General features: G+C 49.1%; 1 protein-coding gene across 1 annotated transcript in view; it reads left to right on the top strand.

The window, feature by feature from the left end:
- Positions 1 to 27,447, top strand: part of sgsm1a (small G protein signaling modulator 1a) — a 204,646-nt gene that overhangs the window by 96,331 nt on the left and 80,868 nt on the right. Inside the window, exons 5-11 of the mRNA XM_070888345.1 lie at positions 1,800 to 1,952; positions 6,604 to 6,671; positions 8,480 to 8,625; positions 12,216 to 12,347; positions 20,843 to 20,967; positions 22,975 to 23,042; positions 24,735 to 24,898. Coding sequence (XP_070744446.1) covers positions 1,800 to 1,952; positions 6,604 to 6,671; positions 8,480 to 8,625; positions 12,216 to 12,347; positions 20,843 to 20,967; positions 22,975 to 23,042; positions 24,735 to 24,898 — 856 coding nt within the window. The remainder of the gene's footprint in view (positions 1 to 1,799; positions 1,953 to 6,603; positions 6,672 to 8,479; positions 8,626 to 12,215; positions 12,348 to 20,842; positions 20,968 to 22,974; positions 23,043 to 24,734; positions 24,899 to 27,447) is intronic.

Below are 27,447 nucleotides of genomic sequence, written 5' to 3'. Positions count from 1 at the left end.
GGCCTGATAATCTGCATCCCAGAGTACTTAAGGAAGTGGCCCTAGAAATAGTGGATGCATTAGTGATCATTTTCCAACAGTCTATCGACTCTGGATCAGTTCCAATAGACTGGAGGGTAGCTAATGTAACACCACTTTTTAAAAATGGAGGGAGAGAGAAAGCGGGTAATTACAGACCGGTTAGCCTGACATCAGTAGTGGGGAAAATGTTGGAATCAATTATTAAGGATGAAATAGCGGTGCATTTGAAAAGCAGTGACAGGATCGGTCCAAGTCAGCATGGATTTATGAAAGGGAAATCATGCTTGACGAATCTTCTGGAATTTTTTGAAGATGTAACTAGTAGAGTGGACAAGGGAGAATCAAGCACATGGTATTGAGGGTAATATACTGACATGGATAGAGAACTGGTTGGCAGACAGTAAGCAGAGAGTTGGGATAAACGGGTCCTTTTCAGAATGGCAGGCTGTGACTAGTGGAGTGCCGCAGGGCTCAGTGCTGGGACTCCAGCTCTTTACAATATACATCAATGATTTGGATGAAGGAATTGAGTGTAATATCTCCAAGTTTGCAGATGACACTAAACTGGGTGGCGGTGTGAGCTATGAGGGGGACGCTAGGAGGCTGCAGGGTGACTTGGACAGGTTAGGTGAGTGGGCAAATGCATGGCAGATGCAGTATAATGTGGATAAATGTGAGGTCATCCACTTTGGGGGCAAAAATGCGAAGATAGAATATTATCTGAATGGCGGAAGATTAGAAAAAGGGGAGGTGCATCGAGATGTGGGTGTCATGCTTCATTAGTCATTGAAAGTTGACATACAGGTACAGCAGGCGGTGAAGAAGGCAAATGGTGTGTTGGCCTTCATAGCGAGGGAATTTGAGTATAGGAGCAGGGAGGTCTTACTACAGTTGTACAGGGCCTTGGTGAGGCCACACCTGGAATATTGTGTTCAGTTTTGGTCTTCTAATCTGAGGAAGGACGTTCTTGCTATTGAGGGAGTGCAGCGAAGGTTCACCAGACTGATTCCCGGGATGGCAGGACTGACATATGAAGAGAGATTGGATCAACTGGGCCTTTATACATTGGTGTTTAGAAGGATGAGAGGCGATCTCATAGAAACAAATAAGATTCTGACGGACTGGACAGGTTAGATGCGGGTAGAATGTTCTCGGTGTTGGGGAAATCGAGAACCAGGGGACACAGTCTTAGGATAAGGGGTAGGCCATTTAGGACTGAGATGAGGAGAAACTTCTTCACTCAGAGAGTTGTTAACCTGTGGAATTCCCTGCCGCAGAGAGTTGTTGATGCCAGTTCATTGGATATATTCAAGAGGGAGTTAGATATGGCCCTTACGGCTAAAGATCTAGGGGTATGGAGAGAAAGCAGGAAAGGGATACTGAAGTTGCATGATCAGCCATGATCATATTGAATAGTGGTGCAGGCTCGAAGGGCCAAATGGCCTACTCCTGCACCAACTTTCTATGTTTCTAGTGTCATTGTTAAACTTTTGTTAATAAACCAACTAGTTCTTAATATCAATGTGTTGCTATGAGTGCTTAAGCAAAGAATCTATGAAGCAAATACATTACAGTCACTTGACCTAATATCTCCCTAAGTGGCTCCCTAAGTGGCTCATATTCCCTTGTGAAGGGCCTTGGGATGTTAAAGGTGCTATTTAAATGCAATGTGTTATTGTTGGTTCTATCTATCAAAATGGGGACAGGCTTGTTGGGCCAAACAGCTCCTTCCTGTTAAAAATTCCTTCCTTCTAATAACACGTTGCTTGTGTCTGCAGGAAGACCCACGGTGCAGCTCCCCAGGAGAATGTTCGAAAACCTCAGAAAATGCCAAACCTGTCTGCGCAGGCGCTCAAACATCTGTGGATTCGCACCGCCCTCTTTGAGAAAGTCCTGGACAAAATTGTGCAGCACCTGGTGGAGAACAGTAGGTTGGTACTGAGCTGGTTCAACCACGGCTCCGAACAATAACTCCTTTCACATTTTTTTTTAACGAATTGAACGCTCGAGCGGGTTTATTCCCACCGGTGACACTGTATAATGGCGCGTGGGGAGCCTTCCTGTTGAAACTGCCTTGTCTTGATTTCTCCCGTACTCTGGCTGTTGGAGGGGTTGCCGAGAGCAGCGTTCCTTCTTTCCTGCCCGTCTTTGTTTTTGGAAGCTTTATTTTGTATTCCACCTCTCCCCCTCCCACCCAAGGTATCGCCCATCCTGCACTCCTCAGCACTGAGCCTTTGCAGGGCATCCTGCTCTCAGCCTTAGCCAATCGTATTTGTGCAAAGCAATGGGGGGATGGGGGCTGGGGCACACTGCACATGTGCAATGATGAAGTTATTAGTGGATTCAAATGACCTTCACTCCAGGGAGCTGTGTGGTGATTGGGCGGCTCCGAGGTGTAGGAAATCCGACTGATTTAACTGCAAAACATGGACAAGTGGAGTGGTGGGGTTTTGGCATCGCGTCTTCTGAAGCAAGAAAAGGGGCATTAATCTCAGATTGGGAATGTGTTACAACCCCATAGTTAATATTGGGGGGATGGGAGACTTGTTCTCTCCTGAGTCAGTGCTGATGACCAGTGGTCCCCATAAGCCACCCATGGAAAGATGTACGAGAGTGAGCTGGGTTGACTTAATCTCAGGATTCCTCTGAGACGCAGTCGGATGCCTTCAGTTTCTTTTCCCCTTTCCTGTACCTTCTCCCGGTATAACTCCAATCACTGTAACAGCTCCCTGTATAACTCCAATCACTGTAGCAGTTCCTGGTATAACTCCAATCACTGTAGCAGTTCCTGGTATAACTCCAATCACTGTAGCAGTTCCTGGTATAACTCCAATCACTGTAGCAGTTCCTGGTATAACTCCAATCACTGTAGCAGCTCGCGGTATAACTCCAACCAGAGTAGCAGCTCGCGGTATAACTCCAATCACTGTAGCAGTTCCTGGTATAACTCCAACCAGTGTAGCAGTTCCTGGTATAACTCCAACCACTGTAGCAGTTCCTGGTATAACTCCAACCACTGTAGCAGTTCCTGGTATAACTCCAATCACTGTAGCAGCTCGCGGTATAACTCCAACCAGAGTAGCAGCTCGCGGTATAACTCCAATCACTGTAGCAGTTCCTGGTATAACTCCAACCAGTGTAGCAGTTCCTGGTATAACTCCAACCAGTGTAGCAGCTCGCGGTATAACTCCAACCAGTGTAGCAGCTCGCGGTATAACTCCAATCACTGTAGCAGTTCCTGGTATAACTCCAACCACTGTAGCAGTTCCTGGTATAACTCCAACCAGTGTAGCAGCTCCCGGTATAACTCCAACCAGTGTAGCAGCTCCTGGTATAACTCCAATCACTGTAGCAGCTCCTGGTATAACTCCAACCAGTGTAGCAGCTCGCGGTATAACTCCAACCAGTGTAGCAGCTCCTGGTATAACTCCAACCAGTGTAGCAGCTCCTGGTATAACTCCAACCAGTGTAGCAGCTCCTGGTATAACTCCAATCACTGTAGCAGTTCCTGGTATAACTCCAACCAGTGTAGCAGCTCGCGGTATAACTCCAACCAGTGTAGCAGCTCCTGGTATAACTCCAATCACTGTAGCAGCTCCCTGTATAACTCCAACCAGTGTAGCAGTTCCCGGTATAACTCCAATCACTATAGCAGTTCCTGGTATAACTCCAACCAGTGTAGCAGCTCGCGGTATAACTCCAATCACTGTAGCAGCTCCCGGTATAACTCCAATCACTGTAGCAGCTCGCGGTATAACTCCAACCAGTGTAGCAGCTCCCGGTATAACTCCAATCACTGTAGTAACTCCCGGTATAACTCCAATCACTGTAGTAACTCCCGGTATAACTCCAATCACTGTAGTAACTCCCGGTATAACTCCAATCACTGTAGTAACTCCCGGTATAAGGCCAACCACTGTAGCAGCTCGCGGTATAACTCCAAGCCATGTACCAGCCCTTCCACCCTACAAAATAGGCTGACCAAGATCAGGAACTCACATTTTGAGCAAGTCACAAGTAAAGGACCAGCCTATGCCCTTTGATGGAACATGTTGGTGTTGCACCAATGAAGACATTCGTTAGCAAAAAGAGTCTTGGGTGGCAAATGGCAGTTTTTGAGAGCAGCCATGTTTAAGATTGCCGGGTGACACCGACTGAAGTACCGTGGCAAAATCGCGCCCGTGCGTAGCTACAGTGCCCCGCCTGGCAACCAGCCTCTTGTAACTGACTCTGTTGTGTCTGGAGAAATGGAAATCATTTAGTGAGGCAGTTGCTGGCTGTAATGGGCGCACTGGGTCAGACCTGGCCTTTCTCGTCTGTACTTGTCTTGCAGCAATGCACGCACATGTTTGCTCCTTGGATCAGAGTGCGAGAGTCACACAGAGTGCACTGGGTGTGTTATAGTGCGCACTGGATAGTGCCTCGTGCCCCTCTTGTGCTCTGCTAGTCCCCACGATACTCAGCACCCTCTCCTCTGCTCCCCATCGACACAGGCTTACACAGGATACACGGCACAGGAACAGGCCATTCGGCCCAACCAGTCCATGCCGGCGTTTATGCTCCACTCGAGCCTCCTCCCGTCTTTCCTCATCTAACTCTATCAGCATAACCCTCTATTCCCTTCTCCCTCATATGCTTGTCTAGCCTCCCCTTAAATGCATCGATACTATTCGCTTCAACCACTCCCTGTGGTAGTGAGTTCCACATTCTCACCGCTCTCTGCGTAAAGAAGTTTCTTCAAAATTCTCTGCTGGATTTTTGGTGACTATCTTATATTGATGTCCTCTAGTTATGCTTACCTGAGAGTGCTTTTGGTCTCAAGCTGCTCTTCTGAATTTCCGTCCTCCTCCATTCCCCCCTTCCCCCATCCCCCCCCCATTCCCCCCACCGACCCCACCCCCCCCCCACCCATTACCATTCAGCTCCACATCGCTCAGATTGTGAACTGAATGGAGCGCGACTCAAGCTTGTGCAACCTGGCCATTCAAAGGACTATTATCCTGGTAAAGTCACTCGGCATTTTACCAGTTTTGTAAACTAAGAGAAAATTACTTGATCTAATTTTTTTCTTTAATTCATTTTTTTTGTTAATGTGAACTACCGGCTCAGAACTAAAGACGTCTTGTCTCTGACAGGAGCGGATCAACACACAGGCCGAGAGGCCTACTCAGCAACCCCAGCCAAGTACGGAGGCCCCCTCACCAGAATTGTCCATGGTGACATGATGCTCAGGCACACTGGAGCACAGTAGCCTCACTGAGTTTTGCCTTCTTGTACGGACCTGGGTGTCCTTGTACACCAGTCATTGAAAGCAAACATGCAGGTGCAGCAAGCAGTTAGGAAGGCAAATGGTATGTTGGCCTTCATTGCAAGAGGATTTGAGTACAGGAGCAAGGATGTCTTACTACAGTTATACAGGGCCTTGGTGAGACCGCACCTGGAGTATTGTGTGCAGTTTTGGTCTCCTTGCCTAAGAAAGGATATACTTGCCATAGAGGGAGTACAGCGAAGGTTCACCAGACTGATTCCTGGGATGGCAGGACTGTCGTATGAGGAGAGATTGGGTCGACTAGGCCTGTATTCACTGGAGTTTAGAAGAATGAGAGGGGATCTCATTGAAACGTATAAAATTCTGACGGGGTTGGACAGACTGGATACGGGGAGGATGTTTCCCCTGGTTGGGAAGTCTAGAACAAGGGGTCACAGTCTCAGGATACGGGGTAGGAAATTTAGGACCGATATGAGGAGAAAAGTTTTCACTCAGAGGGTGGTGAACCTGTGGAATTCTCTACCACAGAAGGCTGTGGAGGCCAAGTCACTGAATATATTTAAGAAGGAGATAGATAGATTTCTAGAAACAAAAGGCATCAAGGGGTATGGGGAGACAGTGGGAATATGGTGTTGAGATAGAGGATCAGCCATGATCATATTGAATGGCGGTGCAGACTCGAAGGGCCAAATGGCCTACTACTGCTCCTATTTTCTATGTTTCTAAATACAGCGGGCAGAGCTTGGGCCTAGCCTGGGCCACATGGTCTCACTGGTCTACTTCCAAATGCTCCGGTGGAACTGCACCGGTGTGGCTGTCAGCTGAGGCCAGGGTTGGGCAAGGTCCTGATCTCCTCCACATTTGGATAACCTGTTGGCACACCATGCCCGGCTGCCACATAAGTAATGGCCACTTGGGTGAGGTGCAGGAACCGATATCCCCGTGAAGAAGTTAGTGCCTTCAGGAGAGGAAATAAAATGGAAATTTAACAGGTTTTCAGAGCTGTTGAGTTGGAAGTGGCTTAGCCAGTCATGAGATGTTCACAAGACTCAATAAAACCCCGGCCAGTTGGGTTCGGGGGATCCATGATGAGGTATGCAGTTGTGAGCCTGGTGGGTGAACTGGTAATATGGTGTGTGATTGGTAAACCTTTGTTAATAAACTAACTAATTCTTAATGGCAATGTGTTGCTACGAATTCTGAAGCAAGAATCCATGAAGCAAATACATTACACACACACAAAAAACCATCTCTGCAGATTTAGTGACAATTGAAAAAGACAAAATATTTTCTGTATTTTTTTATCTCCTCAGTAAATACTACGAAAAGGAGGCTCTTCTGATGGATCCTGTGGATGGTCCAATATTAGGTTCTCTGTTAGGTGAGCACTGTAGCATTTTACACGGTCTACATTGAGTCAAAGATGGCTGCCATGTGTGTGGCCTACACAAAGATGGTCCACACTGTCCTAAATGGGACGCCCTAATGCTCCAGCAGTGATTGGGGATTGCTGCTCCTCTCCAGGTAATGATTTAAAGTGACTACCGAGTTGTTTTGGGTTAATTTCTCCAGTACATTAAAACTTCCATCCTGACATCCATTCAAAATTCAACTAGATTCCTTGATGGAAGCGTCAATGCACTGAGTTCTGATAGGTCAAATGACATTTGCTCAACCTTATATTTTGTCATTCTTATTTTTCTCCCTCTTGTTTACAATTAATATTGCAAAGATAGAATTGTTCACTTTAACACGGTTTAAAATACAATTTGGGCCAGATTGTTTTGTCAGTGTCAGCTGTAGCTCAGTGGGTAACCACTCGCTTCTGAGTCAGAAGGTTGTGGGTCCAAGTCCTGCTCCAGAGACTAGAGCACAAAAGTCATTGCAGTGCAGTGCTGAGGGAGTGCTGCACTGTCGGAGGTGCCGCCTTTCAGATGAGATGTTAAACCAACGTCGATATCGAAGGTCCCAGGGCACTATTTTGAAGAAGAGCAGGGGAGTTATCCCAGGTGCCCAGGCCAATATTATCCCTCAATCAACATCACTAAAACAGATTATTTGGTCATTATCATGAAATACTGTTTATGGGAGCTTGCTGTGCAGAAATTGGCTGCTGTGTTTCCCACATTACAACAGTGACTACACTTCATTGGTTGTAAAGCGCTTTGGGTATCCTGGGGTCCTGAAATCATTAAAGGCGCTTTAGAAATGCAAGTCTTTTTTTATTCCTTCAAATATAATCGCCCTTTTACTGTTGTGCTATGTGGTATCTACCAATACAAAGTGACCATTTGTGTGTGTGATACATTCTGTTTAACATTCAAAGTAACAGAGGAACGATTATTGGAAAGCAGAGTTAGCCACATGGGTGATGAAGAGGTTGCTGTTGGTCCTGTATGTAGTGTATGCACCTGTGGGCATGCTCACAGGATTGTGGAGGTGTTGTGCGGTCGAGGGGGTTGTTCAGCCCGACTGCCTGCCTCTCTTCCGCGTTTACGTTCGAGCCAGGGTGTCCCTGGAGATGGAGCACGCGGTGTCCACCAGTACGCTCGCGGCTTTCTGCGAGAGGTGGGCGCCAGAGGGACTGGAGTGCATCATCACCCCTGGCAACCAAATTTTAATCTGAACCATTAACGTCAAAAGTTTGATTTGTTTGATGTGTCTGTTTTAGTGCCCCTTTGGTGAGGGGGCCCTTGATTTATAGTTCCACCTAAAATAGTGTTGGGCACTTGATTCAAAGTTCGACTTATAATAGTTGTGGGGCTGTTGCACTGTGAGTGGCTTAGTCAGTCACGTGATGTTCACAAGAGTCAATAAAACCCCAGTTCACTGAGTTCAGGTTCTCCACGATGAGGCGGGCAGTTGTGAGCCCGATGGATGAACCGGTAGGGTTCAGTTTGGTCATTAAACCTTTGCTGATAAACCAGCTTGTGCTTTACAGCAAATGTGTAGCTGTGAATTCTCAAGCAAAGAACCCATGAAGCAAATACACTACCACTGTACCTTGGGCAGAAGTTCAGGTGTCCTGCGCGCTGCGGTAACTGTGCCCACCTCAGCATGGTCCCTGCCCAGGTCCTTGCCTTGGCCTTTTCCCCACTGGTACAGAAGCCATTTATCTGTTTTCATCATGTCTTGGGTGTCACGAGACTCTTGTTGTGACTGCACCTCCTCTCCTCTCTCTCTCACCAGTCGGGCCCTGTGCCCTCGAGTACACCAAGATGAAGACGGCTGATCATTTCTGGACGGATCCTTCGGCTGACGAATTGGTTCAGAGGCATCGCATTCACAGTGCACACTGCCGCCAAGATTCACCCACCAAACGACCGGCCCTGTGTGTAAGTTTGCCATTATTTCCACCACCCTCCTCTTCCATGGCAGCCACAGGGGCTGGGCTAACTGGACCTAAGTCTTTTTATGAACGGTTCCAGTGCTATTGTGTGGTGAGGTGGGATGTCTCTCTCCTCTGTTAAGACGCTCCTTAAAACCTACCTTTTTGACCAAGCTTTTGGTCACCTGTCCTAATATCTCCTTATGTGGCTTGGGGTCAACTTTTGTTGAATTATGCTCCTGTGAAGCACCCTGGGATGTTTTATTACATTAACGGCGCTATATAAATGCAAGTTGTGGTTGTGTGCGAGAAGCAATGGTGAACGATACACGTACCTGGGTCAGTTGAGCAGAATTGTTTTCCCTCTTCATCTCGGAGCGAGGGTTACCATCATCTCGGATTGTCGCCCCTCCTGCAGTCTCCAGGAATTGAAGGTTAGTCTCCAGAACCTTTTAAATTCTCTTTGAACACTTTTTTTTATTAGTTATAAAAATATTGCAGATGGGAGGGGGTGAAAGGCTGTTCGATTGACAGTCGAGAATCATCCAATCAGGTAACGAAGAGTCTGTTGGCTTTCCAGTCGCCGGGGGAAGGCGGGGCAACGCGAGGATGGGCCTGTTGGGCGGGAGAGTGGGGGCGGGGCAGCTGGAGATCATGTGATGAAATCTTTCAGCATATGTCCAGCCAGAGTTGGCGACCCGACTTGGAGCTGAGCACTTTGTTTCTGTCAGGTAACTCCGGGAGTCTGACACGATCCTTGTCGAAACTCTACCTGGTTCTGCCTATTGAAGGAGGGATGGAAGCCTCAACAACTGGTGCGTGCCAAAAATCGCTGGGCGTTTTTTTTTTTTAATTCTCTTACTTCCAGTTCTCACCTCTCTCTCTTTCTCCTGGTTCATTCCGGGCCTACAACTCCATGGGCACCAGTGACCTCTGTACATCATAGGCAGTCCCTCGCAACGAGGATGACTCGCTTCCACGCCAAAAAAAAAGGATGAGTTCACAAGTGTTTTGAATGAAGAACCCGAGCTACAACCTCGAGGGTGGAAGATGCCTGCGCGCGGATCCTTTTAACGTGGGGTGGCCGTTGCACACCAGCCACCACACGGGCTTGACAGAGCTAGGTCTTGGTCCAGTGGCAAGGATTACCCTGTGTACGTTGCCTGAGCGAGTAGGCATTCTTCATTTGTGAGCCAAACCATTGAGTATCGGCAGGTTATTCAAATGTCCAGGCTGGAGGGGTGGCATCACAGCCAGGCCCAGTCCTGCCCTCAACCGATAGCTATGTCTGACCAGTTTTCCAGCAAGGGAGGCAATCAAGGCTGAGTTTCCCCCTCTTTTTTTTCCCTTCCTGCCCCCAGGTCTGGCCGTGTGCTAAATCGGCTTGCATGAGCACAGTGACTGCACTTCGAGAGTCATTCAGTCCCGAGATCATGGGGTGCTATATAGATACGAGTTTGCTCTTTAACTCCCAGAGTGTGGCTACTGTATGTGCAATAACGTCCCAGTGTGAATTGGCACCTTCAGGATACGAGGCGAGAAATAAAAAAAACTATTAAAAAGCAAAATAAAGTGTTGGACAGAGTGTCCTATTTTTAGACATGTGTGTGTGTGTGTGTGTGTGTGCGTGTGTGGTGTCAATTGACTTCTCATTGGCTGTTTTTCCTCAGACGAAGACACATCCGCCCCCTGAATCAATGAGCTGCCTTCATCATTTGTAGTTCTCATTAAGGTGGAATTATCTGTCACGGCTTTCAGCCAGTTAGTCACGCTCGGCATCAATACCTCTTCTGTGTTCCATAACCCAGTGACTGTTGCCTGTCAGTCATGTCCTGCTCCGGTGCAGCTAATGAGCTGCCAGACCCGAATCCCTTCCTTATTAACACTGTGACTAATGCAAACTAATAACTCGCCGTTGCTTCCTAAGGAGACCTGCTTGATCTCCCTCAGCTGCCAGTGCTTCCTGCCTTATTACTATCCAGGATGAGCTGCTTTCCAGGCCGTAAATAGAAATTTAACACAAATTGCATGAAATTGTGATTCATTTAAAAAAAAATTCCTTCCCAGCCCCTTCCACTCGGCCCTCGCTTCTCAGGAGTGCAGTGACTTGTGTCGGAGGGAGGGGCATGGAACTCGAGGACTGTGGATGCTCAGTCATTGAGTATATTCAAAGCTGAGATGGATTTTCGGCTTTGATGATTTCGGGGGCGGTAATGGCGGCAGCGGGGCAGTAAAGTTTGCGCCCGGGAACAGTTTGCGCCGAGAGTCAGCAAAATTGGGCAACTGGGCCCTGAGCGTGGGGCGCAGCGATAAGGGAGGCGTCAGCGTGGGAAACTCCCGCGCTAAAGAGCCGGGCCGGGAGCGCTCCGAGAGACGTCTGGGAGGGAAAAAAAACCTGAAAAAATCCCCACAAAAACATTCCCAATACATAGCCCACGCCACCACAAAAAAAAAAAATCGCACAAAGTTAAAAGAAAAAACAATCACATTTACCTCAGGAGTCCATTACGTACCTCTCTGCAGTCGGTATAGGTTCCCCGCCTGTTTTCCCAGGCGGTCAGTGCGGGGTGCGCTGCGGGGGGGGGCGGACGGGTCGGGCAGGAGTCAAAAAGCGTGCCGGTGTCACAATGCAGGGGCGTTGCACACCGGTGCAGCTATTCCGGGCGGTGCTGCTCCGTGCTGCCGCAAACCGGCCCCGAAAACCCCCTGCGGGGCGCTGGAGGCTGACCGCCCGCCCAGAAGACCTCACCGCCGCCATTGCCGCCACTCCGGGGCGAAAAACGGAGCGCAAAGGACCGGAAAATCCACCCCTTGGACTTTTAACGGAATCAAGAGACATGGGGATTGGGCGGGAAAGTGGAACTGAAGTTGAAGATCAACTATGATCTCATTGAATGGCGGAACAGGCTCGAGGGGCCGAATGGCCTACGCCTGCTCCTAATTCTTATGTTCCCAGTAACTGGGGACCTTTTTAACTAGAACAGCAAAGGTCAAGAGTTGACCTGGCAGTGATTATGAAGGGTTACGATGAGGCAAATAGTGATCGGTTGCTCCTACTGGTGAGCGGGATGGGAATGAGGAGACGCAAACGTTGGATGACCACAATAAGACTTAACGGGCCAGTGAGGGGAAAAGAAATGTCTTCGCACAGAGCGTGAAATCTTCTTGAAGAGAATTAAATTGTTGCTTGAAGAAGCGGAGTGGGGTGGGATATTAGTCAAACTCCTGGGGCGTTGCCCATGGAACTTGGAAGAAGTTCAAGAAAAATGGACCAGCATCTGGCACTAAGACCCAGGGGGAAATGGTTCCTCCTGACTACCATTCTAACCAAATCCAGACCATGGCTTGGGTTGTGGAGGCAAAAACATTAGAATTGCTTTTTGGATGCCCGATAGGGATCTGGAAGCTCTTTCCAGATGGATCAGCTGAGATGGGCTCAATGGCCTTCCCCCTCAGTATCAGTTTTGCGAAGGGTTCTCCTGTGTTGCTATTAGTATTAATGCCCTGTTGCGGCCAGAAATTCTTTTTGTCACCTGGGTATCATTCTCTGCCGTTGTTCCCCCCCTCCCCCCACCCCTCGCCCCATTTTGTTTCCAGATTCAGAAGCGACATTCAAGCGGCAGCATGGACGACAGACTCTCGCTCTCCGCCCGCGATTACGTCGAGTCTTTGCACCAGAATTCCCGAGCGACATTACTGTTCGGAAAAAACAACGTCCTGGTTCAGCCGGTGAGTACCGATCTAACGGCGCGTATACCTTTTACTGTCCCAGCTATGAGGAGCGTGTATGTGGCTCAGTGGGTAACACTCTCGCCTCTTGAGCCAGAAGGTTGTGGGTTCAAATCCCACTTCAGAGACCTGAGCAAATAATCTTGACTGACACTCCCAGGATGGTACTGAGGGCGTGCTGCACTGTCAGAGGTGCCGCCTTTCGGATGAGGAAAGGACTGATTCCTGGACTGAGATATTATCCTATGAGGAGGTACCAGTGGATTGGAAAGCAGCTAATGTAACGCCTCTGTTTAAAAAAGGGAGCAGACAAAAGGCAGGTAACTATAGGCTGGTTAGTTTAACATCTGTAGTGGGGAAAATGCTTGAAGCTATCATTAAGGAAGAAATAGCGGGACATCTAGATAGGAATAGTGCAATCAAGCAGATGCAACATGGATTCATGAAGGGGAAATCATGTTTAACTAATTTACTGGAATTCTTTAAGGATATAACGAGCATGGTGGATAGAGATGTACCGATGGATGTGGTGTATTTAGATTTCCAAAAGGCATTCGATAAGGTGCCACACAAAAGATAAGGGTACGCGGAGTCAGAGGAAATGTATTAGCATGGATCGAGAATTGGCTGGCTAACAGAAAGCAGAGAGTCGGGATAAATGGGTCCTTTTCGGGTTGGAAATCGGTGGTTAGTGGTGTGCCACAGGGATCGGTGCTGGGACCACAACTGTTTACAATATACATAGATGACCTGGAAGAGGGGACAGAGTGTAGTGTAACAAAATTTGCAGATGACACAAAGATTAGTGGGAAAGCGGGTTGTGTAGAGGCTGCAAAGAGATTTAGATAGGTTAAGCGAATGGGCGAAGGTTTGGCAGATGGAATACAATGTGAGGTCATCCACCTTGGAAAAAAAAACAGTAAAAGGGAATATTATTTGAATAGGGAGAAATTACAACATGCTGCAGTGAAGAGGGACCTGGGGTCCTTGTGCATGAAACTCTTTTAGAGTCTACCTGCAAAACATAAAACATTTATCCGTGCCACCCGACCTGGATGACACACCAGACATTTACAAGGCCCTTTTTTTTTTTCTTTTTTTTGGGGTTTTTTTTTGGGCACTAAAATCAAATTTTTTTTCCTTTTTCCAGTGCCCCCTATAAAAGGGGAGGGGGACACTAAAAGCACCGGCAATTAAAACAAATTAAACTTTAAAACGTAAAATCAAATTAAAATTTGGTTGCCGGGCGTGATGATGCACTCCAGTCCCTCCGGTGCCCACCTCTCGCGGAAGGCCGCGAGCGTACCGGTGGACACCGCGTGCTCCATCTCCAAGGACACCCTGGACCGGATGTAAGAGCGGAAGAGAGGCAGGCAGTCAGGTTGAACGACCCCCTCGACCGCCCGCTGCCTGGACCGGCTGATGGCACCCTTGGCCGTGCCCAGGAGCAGTCCTACGAGGAGGCCTTCGGACCTACCCGCTCCCCTCCGCACAGGGTGCCCAAAGATCAGGAGAGTGGGACTGAAATGCAGCCAGAATTTCAGGAGCAGCCCCTTCAAATAATAAAACAGGGGCTGCAACCTCGTGCATTCCATAAAAACATGGAACACGGACTCTTCCAGACCGCAGAAATTGCAGGCGGCCTGGGAGTCCGTGAACCGGCTTAAAAATTTGTTGCACGGCACTGCTCCGTGCACCACCCTCCAGGCCAAGTCCCCGATGAATAGTGGGAGGACTCCCGCATAGAGTGCCCTCCATCGGGGACCCCCGCCTCCTCCGGACGGCAAGATGGTACGCCATGGCGTGTCTGGACGGCCGGCGAGGATGGCAAAGTTGAGAGTGTGCAGGAGCAGCCCGTACAGGAAACCCCTCCGCGCGGAACTGAAAGGCACGGAGGGGATTTCCCCGAGGCGGCTCAAGTTGTGAGGCGCCGGCCCCCGAGGGAGGTTCCGGGATTTGGCGCCAATGAGGAATTCCGTCCGGACGGGGATCAGTTCGGACGGGATCTCCCCACGTGCTTGAGCCTCCTCGATGCACGTAACAGAATCAGGGCCCAAAACTGTTTTTAGCGACTCGATGGCTTCGGCCGCGCGGTGGACGTCGGCTGAATTTAGGCGCCGCGCCAGCGTGCCTGGCGCCATCCAGCCTGCTCCTCCGCCATCGAGCAGGTCCCTGACCCTGGTCACCTCACTAGCCACAGCCCTCTCTTCCGACCGCCACATAAAACCTCGGTCATGGAGGTACGGATTCCCGAGCAGCGGCTCCTGCAGGACAGCCGCCACTCCAGCCGGCGGAGAGCTGCGCTTGGTGGAGACTTTGTTCCAGACCCTGATGAGGTCCCTGTAAAAGACAGGCAGCTCCCGGAGGGCGGTCCTGACACCTCCCAAGTTCACAAACAGGAGCTGCGTGTCGTAGTTGAGGTCGCGCTGCTGGCGGAAGAAATAAGTCGCCAGAGCGCACCACCTAGGAGGGGGCTCGACGTAAAGGTATCTCTGCAGGGTCTGAAGACGGAAAGTCGCGAGCTGGGCGCTGACGCACACCAACGACTGACCGCCCTCCTCAAGCGGGAGACTCAAGACCGCGGCAGAGACCCAGTGCTTCCTGTTGTTCCAGAAGAAGTCCACCAGCTTCTTCTGTACCTTGGCGACAAACGCAGGGGGAGGGGTCAAAGTGACCAGCCGGTACCACAACATTGCGGCCACCAGCTGGTTTATGACTAGCGCTCGACCCCTGTAGGACAGCACTCGGAGCAGTCCTGTCCAGCGCCCTAGGCGAGCGGCGACCTTGGCCTCCAGCTCCTGCCAGTTCGCCGGCCAGGCTCCCTCGTCGGGGCTAAGGTAGACTCCCAGATAGAGGAGATGGGTCGTGCTCCAGGCAAAAGGCCTGAGCTCCTCCGGCAGGGAGTCCACCCGCCACTGACCCACCAGGAGTCCGGAACATTTTTCCCAGTTGATTCTGGCGGAGGATGCGGCCGAGTAAATCTCTTGGCACTCACGCATCCTCCGCAGGTCAGCGGGATCCTCTATCGCGAGGAGCACGTCATCGGCGTAAGCCGAGAGGACGACCTCCACGCCCGGCCCTTGCAGAGCCAGTCCCGTCAACCTCGTCCGCAAGAGGCGCAGGAAAGGCTCCACGCAGATGGCATATAACTGGCCGGACATGGGGCATCCCTGGCGCACCCCTCTCCTAAAGCGAAGGGGCGCCGCCAAGGACCCGTTAACCTTAATCAGACACTCCGCGGCGGCGTACAAAAGTCGGATCCGGGCGACGAAATGCGTCCCGAACCCGAAAGCGCGCAGAGTTCCGAGCAGATAGTCGTGATCCACCCTATCGAACGCCTTCTCTTGGTCGAGGGATAGGAAGGCGACCGACAGACCAGCCTCCTGGGAACAATGGATGAGGTCCCGGACCAGATGTTATCGTGGATTGTCCGGCCCGGAACCGTGTAGGACTGGTCGGGGTGGATCATGTGGTCCAGCACGGCACCAAGGCGAGCAGACATCGCGCTGGCGAAGATTTTGTAGTCCGTGCTGAGGAGGGAGACCGGGCGCCAGTTCTTAAGGAGGCGGAGATCGCCCTTCTTAGGCAGCAGGACGATGACTGCCCTGCGCCAAGAGAGGGGCATCTCCCCGGTCACCAGACTTTCCCCCAGGACCCACGCGTAGTCGCCCCCCAGGACGTCCCAGAACGCCCTGTGGAACTCCACGGTCAGCCCGTCCAGCCCCTCCTTGTGCATGAATCCCAAAAAGTTAGTTTGCAGGTGCAGCAGGTAATCAGGAAGGCGAATGGAATGTTGGCCTTCATTGCGAGAGGGATGGAGTACAAAAGCAGGGAGGTCCTGCTGCAACTGTACAGGGTATTGGTGAGGCCACACCTGGAGTACTGCGTGCAGTTTTGGTCACCTTACTTAAGGAAGGATATATTAGCCTTGGAGGGGGTACAGAGACGATTCACTCGGCTGATTCCGGAGATGAGGGGGTTACCTTATGATGATAGATTGAGTAGACTGGGTCTTTACTCGTTGGAGTTCAGAAGGATGAGGGGTGATCTTATAGAAACATTTAAAATAATGAAAGGGATAGACAAGATTGAGGCAGAGAGGTTGTTTCCACTGGTCGGGGAGACTAGAACTAGGGGTCACAGCCTCAAAATACGGGGGAGCCAATTTAAAACTGAGTTGAGAAGGAATTTCTTCTCCCAGAGGGTTGTGAATCTGTGGAATTCTCTGCCCAAGGAAGCAGTTGAGGCTAGCTCATTGAATGTATTCAAATCACAGATAGATAGATTTTTAACCAATAAGAGAATTAAGGGTTACGGGGAGCGGGCGGGTAAGTGGAGCTGAGTCCACGGCCAGATCAGCCATGATCTTTTTGAATGGCGGAGCAGGCTCGAGGGGCTAGATGGCCTACTCCTGTTCGTAATTCTTATGTTCTTATGTTCTTATGAGTAGATTAGGCTTAGTTTAGAGTTTTGAAGAATGAGAGGTGATGGCTGGGGAGTCGAGAACCAGGGGTCACAGACTGAGATGAGGAGAAACGTCTTCACTCAGAGTTGTAAATCTTTGGAATTCTCTACCCCAGAGGGCTGTGGATTCTCAGTCGTTGCATATATTCAAGACGGAGATTGCTAGATGTTTGAATACTAAGAGTATCAAAGGAAATGGGGATTGGGCGGGAAGGTGGAGTTGAGGTGGATGATCAGCGGAGCAGGCCCGAGGGGCCGTGTGGCCTCCTCCTGCTCCTATTTCTTGTGTTCTTATGTAAAGTGCTTTGGGACGTCCTGAGGGTTGTGCAAGGTGCTATATAAATACGTCATTCTTTTCCGTGTGTTGTAAGTAAAGCAGAGACCAGCTGCAATATCAGACCACGCTCATACTCTGAATCATAATTCAAGCTGTTTGAGATTTAATAATGAACTCGCCGAGATTTAAAGATTCATATCGACATTGTCAACGTGTGAGTCACAAATCTGCCCTTTAATTTTATGAGTGTTCCCCAAATGCAGGTAAATCACCAGTGTATCTGTTGAAAAGTGTCGCACAATGAATTATTCAGGAGCCATTTTCTCTTATTACTCTAAATCTGAGCACTGAGCTTTTACTCCCGAGCCAGCGCTCCCTCCAGTTATCGCACAGTAGTAACCACGGGAACGCAGGCTGTACGGCCCAGCCAGTCCGTGCTGGTGTTTGTATCTTCCACAATCGCAGTCATCCTTATCACCCCCACACCCCCCGCCCCTTCTCCTTCAAACACCTATTTAACCTATTCTTACATGTTTACACAATTGCTGCTATCGCTAACTCCCACAGCACATTCCACAGCCTCCCAGCCCTCTCTGTAAAACGCTTACTACTGCGCTCTGTCCTAAATTCCTCGTTCCAGACCCCTCAATCACAGGAAAAAGTCTGTTTTTAGCTACTCTTTCACATCCCTTCAGAATTTTAAACATTTCTGTCAAATCACTCCATAATCCCCTCTGGTCTAACCAAAACAGCCCCAATTTCTCAAGTCTTTTTTTGTAATTAGTAAATCTGATTTCCTCACACTGAGTAAATCTGCAACGTACCCTCTTCATTGCTTCAGCATCCTTCCTATCTGTGGCTCAGTGAATCGCACTCTCGCCTCTGAGTCAGAAGGTTGTGGGTTCAAGTCCCACTCCAGAGACTTGAGCACATAAATCTAGGCTGTCACTCCAGTGCAGTGCTGAGGGAGTGCTGCACTGTCTGAGGTGCTGTCTTTTTGATGAGACGTTAAACCGAGGCCCCGTCTGCTCTCTCAGGTGGATGTAAAAGATCCCATGGCACTATTTCTAAGAAGAGCAGGGGAGTTATCCCCAGTGTCCTGGCCAATATTTATCCCTCAATCAACATAACAAAAACAGATTATCTGATCCTTATCACATTGCTGTTTGTGGGAGCTTGCTGTGCGCAAATTGGCTGCTGCATTTTCCACATTACAACAGTGACTACACTCCAAAATAATTCATTGGCTGTAAAGCGCTTTGAGATGTCTGATGGTCATGAAAGGTGCTATATAAACGTAAGTCTTTCTTTCTATAGTGTGGAGCCAGAAACGCCACTCAGTTTTCCAACTCTTGTCTTATTAAGGTTTTGGCTCAGTGGGCAGCACTCTCGCCTCTGAGTCAGAAGGTTGTGGGTTCAAGTCCCACTCCAGGAACTTGCGCACAAAAAAGTCTCGGCTGACACTCCAGTGCAGTGCGGAGGGAACGCTGCACTGTCGGAGGTGCCATCTTTTGGATGAGACATTAAACTGAGGCCCTGTCTTCCCTCTCAGGTGGACATAAAAATATTCCATGGCACTATTTGAAGCAGAGCAAGGGACATCTCATGACGTCCTTGCCAAAATGTATCTCTCAAAAACAAATGATCCGGTCATTAATTTAATTGCTGTGTGTGGGAGCCTGTTGTGTGCCAATTGGCTGCTGCGTTTCCTACATTACAACAGTGACTACACTTAAGGAGTACTTCATTGGCTATAAAGCACTTTGAGACATCCTGAGGTTGTGAAAGGTGCTATATAAATGCAAGTGCTTTCTTTATATAGATTCACCATTACATCTCCACTTTGATATTCTGTGCCTTTTGCCATAAAATCCAGTATCCAAGAGGTCTATGCCTTCAGCTGCCCGGACGGTAAGCTCTGGACTTTGCTCCCTAGACCTCTCCTCCTCTCTACCGCTCTCTCCTCCTTTAAGACGCTCTTCGAAACCTAGCTTTTTGTCATCTGCCCTGATTTCTCCTTATGTAGCTCGGTGTCAAAGGCTGAAACAGATTGTGGGCGACCTTGCCATCCTATTTGACCCTGAGATGAGCTACTGACCACATTTCCGCTCCATCACCAAGACTGCCTACTTCCACCTCCATAACATCGCCCATCTCCGCCCCTGCCTCAGCTCCTCTCCTACTGAATCCCTCATCCATGCCTTTGTTACCTCTGGATTTGACTATTCCATCGCATTCCTGGCTGGCCTCCCACATTCTACCCTACATAAACTTGAGGTCATCCAAATATCTGCAGCCCGTGTCCTAACTCTCACCAAGTCCCGCTCGTACAATGGCTCACGGCCCAGCAACATCTCGATTTTAAAATTCTCATCCTTGCTTTCAAATTGCTCCATGGCCTCTCCTCTCCTTATCCCTGTAACCTCCTCTAGCCCTACCATCCTCTGAGATATCTGCGCTCCTCCAATTATGGCCTCTTGCGCATCCCTGATTTTCAACATCATCATCATAGACAGTCCCTTGGAATCGAGGAAGACTTGCTTCCACTCTTAAAATGAGTCCTTAGGTGGCCGAACAGTCCAATCACAGCCCCTGTCACAAGTGGGACAGATAGTCGTTGAGGGAAGGGGGGGTGGTGGGACAGATTTGCCACACGCTCTTCCCGCTGCCTGCGCTTGATTTCTGCATGCTCTCGGCGATGAGACTCGAGGTGCTCAGCTCGAGGTGCCCTGATTTTAATCGCTTCACCACTGGCGGCCATGCCGACAGCTGCCTAAGCCATAAGCCCTGAATTCCCTCCCAAAACCTCTCCGCCTCTCTTTCCTCCTTTAAGATGCTGCATAAAACCTACCTCTTTGGCCAAACTTTTGTTCACTTGTCCTAATATCTCCTTATGTAGCTCGGTGTCAAATGTTGTTTGATAACACTCCTGTGAAACGCCTTGGTACGTTTTACTATGTTAAAGGCGCTATATAAATATAAGTTGTTGTTGAAAACACAGCCTGTTAGGCAAGGTTTGATAGAAAGAGGGAATTAAGAGATAATCCTGATTCTATTACGGAAGACATGTCATCATCGCAAGATGAAGATTAGTATAAGAACATAAGAAATAGGAGCAGGAGTAGGCCATTTGGCCCCTCGAGCTTTCTCCGCCATTCAATGAGATCATGGTTGATCTGATCATGGACTCAGCTCCACTTCCCTGCCCGCTCCCCATAACCCTTCACTCCCTTATCACTCAAAAATCTGTCTATCTCCGCCTTAAATATATTCAATGAGCCAGCCTCCACAGCTCTCTGGGGCAGAGAATTCCATAGATTTACAACCTGCTGAGAGAAGAAATTTAAGGTAGTCACAGGTTCCACAACAAGGGAACTTCGAAGAGGTGGGGGAGGTGAAGAGGCAGTTTAGATTAAACAATTTACAATGGGTGTGGTGACTGTATACCATAGATGGCTGGGGGAGGCAGTGGGGTCTGATTCTATCCCCAAATTCAAGGGAGAGTTAGTTAAATGCCTGGAGAAACATTTGATGGAGGGGAATAAAAGTTGTCGTGGGATATGGTATCTCTTAGACACTGGAACTGGCCAGATGGATCACAGTGGTCTTTTCCGGTGCTGTTCATTCCTATTTTCCTACAGGTGATCTCCAGAAAGCATTGTTCCTTGGCGTGCAGTCTGTGCAACACTCATCTTAATCCCCGTCAATTCAGCACAGTACTTCATTCCTCTATTACATTGCGTTCTGTCCTCAGAAAGATGACATGGAACCCATCCCAGGATACCTTTCTCTCCATCAAACAGCAGACACGATGACCTTAAAATGGACACCCAACCAGCTGATGAACGGCTCTGTGGGAGACCTGGATTATGAGAAAAGGTAACTACTTTACATCATCCTTTGTGGCTGGTATTTGCTGTTTATGGCGGGTGGAGAATTTTCTAAATGTGAATGTGTATAAATAAAGCAATCCTCGCCAAAACATGACCTTTAATTAGAAGTGCAGTAAGGTTTGGGCAAAGTCTACTGTCTGCTTTAATTCTGGCATACCTAAAACTTTTTACTTCAGAGCATCCCTGGAATGGTGACCTCTCATGTTTTGCGTTGAGTGGTAAATGCATCACCCAGAGTGGGGCTGAGCACTACAGTCCAGGAATGCCCCGATTCACACCGAGTCAGCTGATACAGTTGGAGGGGGGGGGACTCAACTCCCTACCCACCAACTTGTGTCGGAAATGCACATGTCTGTCAGCTATGGCTCACCTCGCCTACTGCAGCCATATCGTGAATAAGTGGCAAAAACTGAGGGATATGCCAATGTGAGCCATGCCAAGATAAATCACCAGCCCGAGCCTATGTTGGAGATGACACTAAAATTGACTCTGTGGTTGATAATGAAGAGGAAATTCATGGGCTGCAGGAGGACATCAATCTACTGGTCAGGTGGGCAGAACCGTGGCAAATGGAATTTAATTCAGAGAAGTGTGAGGTGATGCACTTTGGGAGAGCTAATAAGGAAAGGGAATACATATTAAACGGTAGGCCACTTTATAGTGTAGATGAACAAAGGGACCTTGGAGTGCCTGTCCACAGATCCCTGAAAGTAGCAGGCCAGGTGGTTAAGAAGGCATATGGCATACTTGCCTTTATTTGCCAAGGCATAGAGTACAAGAGCAGGGTGGTTATACTTAAATTGTATAAAACACTGGTTAGGCCACAGCTGGAATACTGTGTGTTGTTCTGGTCGCCGTATTATAGGAAGGACTTGACTGCACTGGAGAGGGTGCAGAGGAGATTTACAAGGTTGCTGCCTAGAATGGAGAATCTTGGCTATGAGGACAGATTGGATAGGCTGGGTTTGTTCTCCTTGGAACAGAGGAGGTTGAGAGGAAACCTCATTGAGGTCTATAAAATTATAAGGGGCCTGGATATAGTAGAGAGAGCAAAGGCCTTGGTGGAGGGGTCAATTACGAGGGGGCATGGGTTTAAAGTGGTTGGTGGAAGGTTTAGAGGGGATTTGAGAGGAAGTTCTTCACTGCCTGGAAAGGTGGTAGAGGCAGAAACCCTCACCACATTTAAAAGGTGCTTGGATGGGGACTTGAAGTGCCGTAACCTGCAGGATTACGGACCTAGAGCTGGTAAATGGGATTAGACTGGATAACCTCTTCTTGGCTGGCGCAGATGCGATGGTAAGTACTTCAGGAAATCTAATACGGCCAGAGTGATCTGGAGTAGTTTCGATCACCTGGATGGGTCGGAGAGGAATTTTCCCAGATTCTTTTCCCCAATTGGCCTGGGTTTTTATCTTTTTTTGCCTCTCCTAGGAGATCGCATGACTCTGGGTGGGGTGGAGGGTAAACCGTTGCGAAGCAAGGAGTGTCGCGGTTGTGTGAGGCAGGACTGGTGGGACCAGATGCTCTTTACCTTTCCGTCATTGTTCATAGGGTCATATGTAACCTTCAGGGCTGCTGACCGAGGGCCGTGCGGCTCTTTGTCGGCCGGCGCGGACACGATGGGCCGAAATGGCCTCCTTCTGAGCTGTAGATTTCTATGTTTCAATGTTTCTGTGGACGTTGGTACCCTAAAGTACGATCTCCAAGTCGTTCTGCGCTCCAGGCAGTGGCTGGAGTCGAGTTGATGAGACGAGTCCTTGTTACAGTCACCTCTGGCTACATCGTGTTGTGAAACTGCTGCGTAATTGGGAGAGGTTTGGTAAATTGGCAATCTGTTCAAGTGCGTGTTTATCAACTGACTCTATCTGCTCATGCAGTCGAGTTGCCTGTGACTCTGTAACCCCAGAAATGTGATCTGTTCAAGCAGTTGGGGAATGGCTGCGCTTGCGAAATGTCATTGTGTAATTGGGCTAGATTTGATCTTGTTTTCCAGTATATATTGGGACTATGCCATGACCATCCGCCTGGAGGAGATCGTCTACCTGCACTGTCATCAGCAGAGTAAGAAGGAAAGAATTTCTTGTCTGAATTTTATATCTTAAGGTCATATTCCCGGTAGATGATAGACACCCTAATTATCTGGAGTATAAATTGCACCGATGTGCTTTTTTTCCCTCCCCTGATCTACAAACTGAGGGTGTTTTTATAATTAATTCTCGAACTGTGGGTGTCACTGGCAAGGCTGGCATTTATTGCCCATCTCTAGTTGCCCCGGTACGGCTGAGTGACCTGCTGGGCCCTTCAGGGGACAGTTAAGAGTCGGCCATGTTGGTCTGGGACTGGAGTCACACATAGGCCCAGACCGGGTAAGGGTGGCAGCTTTCCTTGCCTGGAGGATGTCGGCACGACCATCTGACAACTTTTCCGTGGTCACTTTTACTGCTGTCTCCCATTCTCCTAGTGCCACAGCACACACCTGACTGTAGATCCTTGTGCCAGTTGTAGCGAGGGAATCACTCGCCGTGTGCATTGTGGTGTAACTGCCACTACATTAGCACTCTCCCATCTCTGATGGTTGATGGGCAAAGTCCCTCTTGACTTTAGCCACTGTCTGACACTAATGGACAGTAGTGTGTCTACCCCACACTGATGGACAGTAGTGTGTCTACCCCACACTGATGGACAGTAGTGTGTCTACCCCACACTGATGGACAGTAGTGTGTCTACCCCACACTGATGGACAGTAGTGTGTCTACCCCACACTGATAGACAGTAGTGTGTCTACCCCACACTGATGGACAGTAGTGTGTCTACCCCACACTGATGGACAGTAGTGTGTCTACCCCACACTGATAGACATTAGTGTGTCTACCCCACACTGATAGACAGTAGTGTGTCTACCCCACACTGATAGACAGTAGTGTGTCTACCCCACACTGATAGACAGTAATGTGTCTACCCCACACTGATAGTCAGTGGTGTGTCTACCCCACACTGATGGACAGTAGTGTGTCTACCCCACACTGATGGACAGTAGTGTGTCTACCCCACATTGATAGACAGTAGTGTCTACCCCACACTGATAGACAGTAGTGTCTACCCCACACCGATAGACAGTAGTGTGTCTACCCCACACTGATGGACAGTAGTGTGTCTACCCCACACTGATAGACAGTAGTGTGTCTACCCCACACTGATGGACAGTAGTGTGTCTACCCCACACTGATAGACAGTAGTGTGTCTATCCCACACTGATAGACAGTAGTGTCTACCCCACACTGATAGACAGTAGTGTGTCTACCCCACACTGATAGACAGTAGTGTGTCTACCCCACACTGATGGACAGTAGTGTGTCTACCCCACACTGATGGACAGTAGTGTGTCTACCCCACACTGATAGACAGTAGTGTGTCTACCCCACACTGATGGACAGTAGTGTGTCTACCCCACACTGATGGACAGTAGTGTGTCTACCCCACACTGATAGACAGTAGTGTGTCTACCCCACACTGATGGACAGTAGTGTGTCTACCTCACACTGATAGACAATAGTGTGTCTACCCCACACTGATAGACAGTAGTGTGTCCACCCCACACTGATGGACAGTTGTGTGTCTACCCCACACTGATAGACAGTAGTGTGTCTACCCCACACTGATGGACAGTAGTGTCTATCCCAAATAGCGAGTCTGCCCGACTTCCTGGCCATTCTGGTGGTAATGGATGCGTTGTAACTCCCTGTGTGCCCACAGTTGACAGCGGTGGGACGGTGGTTCTAGTGAGTCAGGACGGGATTCAGAGGCCCCCGCTCCGCTTTCCAAAGGGAGGACATCTCCTGGCTTTCCTGTCGTGTCTGGAGAATGGTCTCTTGCCTCGTGGACAACTGGATCCTCCTTTGTGGTCACAGAGAGGGAAGGTACGTTCCTCATGTGTAAAGTCACAATGATATTCTTAAAGGGAAGCTTGATCCCTTCTTTAAACTCTTTAAGTTTCAAATGGCTTTATCTCGAATTCTGCACACCCCCCTGTGTTGTGCAGAATTCCAATTTTTGATTTTCTATTGATGTCGAGCATAATGTCCTCTTCGATTGCATCCTGGCTAGGAAGACATTGCTATGGTTGAATGATGCCCTCTAGCTAAGCTACGTAGTGTTTAGAAACAAACTGGTGCACCATTACAGATTCGGGATTGTCATTTCTGTTGTTAGAAAACAGGATATAAACGTTCACCCAGAACCTAATCTGTTCCCCTGGGACCATTCCTTAATATTCTGAGCAGCGCTAACGGTCACTGAATCGTTGAGAGGGCAGGATGTATTGCTTTTGGAAATGGCTAAATCACGTCGGTATTGTAGAGGATGGTCTGCTGAGTCTGGGGTCTAAGGCAGTGCAGAAATGGACTTTAATTTGCATCTGCATAACACAAGAATGAGGACAATCCCCCCATCCCAGGAATCAGTGTGGGGAACCTTCACCTGCTACCTAGACCTGCTGAAGCTGAGTGGATGTGCTTGATCCTGAGGCTCGGAGACGGAAAAGTGCTCCATTTCTTTGCATCCTTCACCTTGAAAATGAAACTTGCAAAAAAAAAATTTGAAAAATATTTTGGGTTGTTTGTTCTGTTACCAGTGATGTGTGCAGATATTTTGCCCTCAACGCAGAGGTGATAATTATATCAGAGAAGTGTGGCTCTTAAAACATAGCTCGTAATATTGACTGTCCGTAACCCAAAGAGGGAGAATGAGGAGACTGCTGTCACAGTTATAGAGCACGAGCCAGCGACCATGACGTGCTCTGCTGACGGAGAGAGTGAAAACTACTGATAAGATCCACCTATGTTCGTGAGACCCAGGGGGTGAATTTTAACTGCTTCAGAACGTAAGAAAAAGGAGCAGGAGTAGGCCATTTGGCCCCTCGAGCCTGCTCCGCCATTCAATTAGATCACGGCTGATCTGATCATGGACTCAACTCCACCTCCCTGCCCGCTCCCCATAACCCTTTACTCACTTATTGTTCAAAAATCTGTCTATCTCCTCCTTGAATATATTCAATGACCCAGCCCCCACAGCTCAGTGGGGCAGAAAATTCCAAAGATTCACGACACTCTGGGAGAAGAAATTCCTCCTCATTTCCATCATAAATGGGCGAACCCTTATTCTGGAACTATGACCCATAGAGCTTTTGACCGGGGGGTGCCCGGTAACGTGTGGGACACCAGGATTTTCCCGCACGCTGTGGAGATTTAACTCCACTGGCATGTTCCCTGCCCGGATGTCAGCCTGACTGACGGGCTTGGCATCCAGTCGGACGGGGAACGCGGGAGAAGGGGCCGCATTCCTGCATCTCACCTCGCTGCAGTCGCCGGGTTTCCCGAGGCCCGGGAAACCTGCCCAGCTGCAGGTTAAATCTGAGGTCCCCAGCCTCATTGACGCACTTAAAATACCAACCCACTTCCTGGGAGCGGGTTGACAGCCCGCCCCTTGTCCCTCCTGACTAACAGCTGGCTGTCGGCAGATTGGAGACGGCTTCCCGAGGCGCTCCCAGCTTTTCGTCACTTAACCCCCCCCCACGCACCCAATCTCACCCACTCCCCATGTTTAGCCCTCCCCCACCCTAGTGTTTTTAGTCTCCTCTCACCTTCCCGTCATCATCCTCACTGGGTGGGGCTTTGTAGCACCACTGAGGATATCAGTCGTGGGTGCTGTAATATAGCTCCCCCTTATGGACTACTGTGGTAATGCAACTGTGGATGTAAAAACAATAAAAGCATCATGTGACGAGGTTACCTGACAAGTTCCTGTTGGAGGGAAAACAAAAGTGCGATCTATTCTTTCCAACATCATAAGCACACAGACTACAAGATGGCTCTACAGAAAACGCGTCATCATGTGACTTGTCACATGACTCCTTTATTGTATTTACAGCAGCAGTTGCATTGCCACAGGAGTCCACTGGGTGGAGCTATACTACAGGTGCCCAGTTTGGCTGTTTCACTGGGTGAGGACAAAAAAGGCTTCTTCCATCAGCTGGTCACCCAGTCTGGAATGACTGGTCCCTCTGGATCAGAAAGAGGCGACCTGTGTCTCGCCCTCGATTGTGATACAAAAGCTTTCTGCTACACAGGATTCCAACCCTCTTTGCAGCCACCTTGGCTCATCCTTTTTTTAAGTTTTCTTTAAATGCGCGGTAGAGTTTTTCCAGGAAGCTGCAACTTGGTCCTCCCACCCTTGAGGGGGGAATGTATTTTCAGCAACATTGTGGGAGGGTTTTGAGTGACCAGTTTTACTGACCTTCCTACTCTTGAATAGGTTGGTTGAGTTTTCACAAGGGCATGAACAGGAAGGACGGGCACTCGGGCTAAGGTTGGCACCTGGGCAGCCAGTCCAGGTCTTTGAAATTGCCAGTGTACTCCTATAGCAGCCATTGTTCCTTTAAATGCCCTTTCAGGTATATTGAGCTAAACAG

This window comes from Pristiophorus japonicus, chromosome 8, assembly GCF_044704955.1.
Source record: "Pristiophorus japonicus isolate sPriJap1 chromosome 8, sPriJap1.hap1, whole genome shotgun sequence".
Taxonomy (NCBI): domain Eukaryota; kingdom Metazoa; phylum Chordata; class Chondrichthyes; family Pristiophoridae; genus Pristiophorus; species Pristiophorus japonicus.
This window is presented reverse-complemented; position numbering and strand designations above follow the sequence as displayed.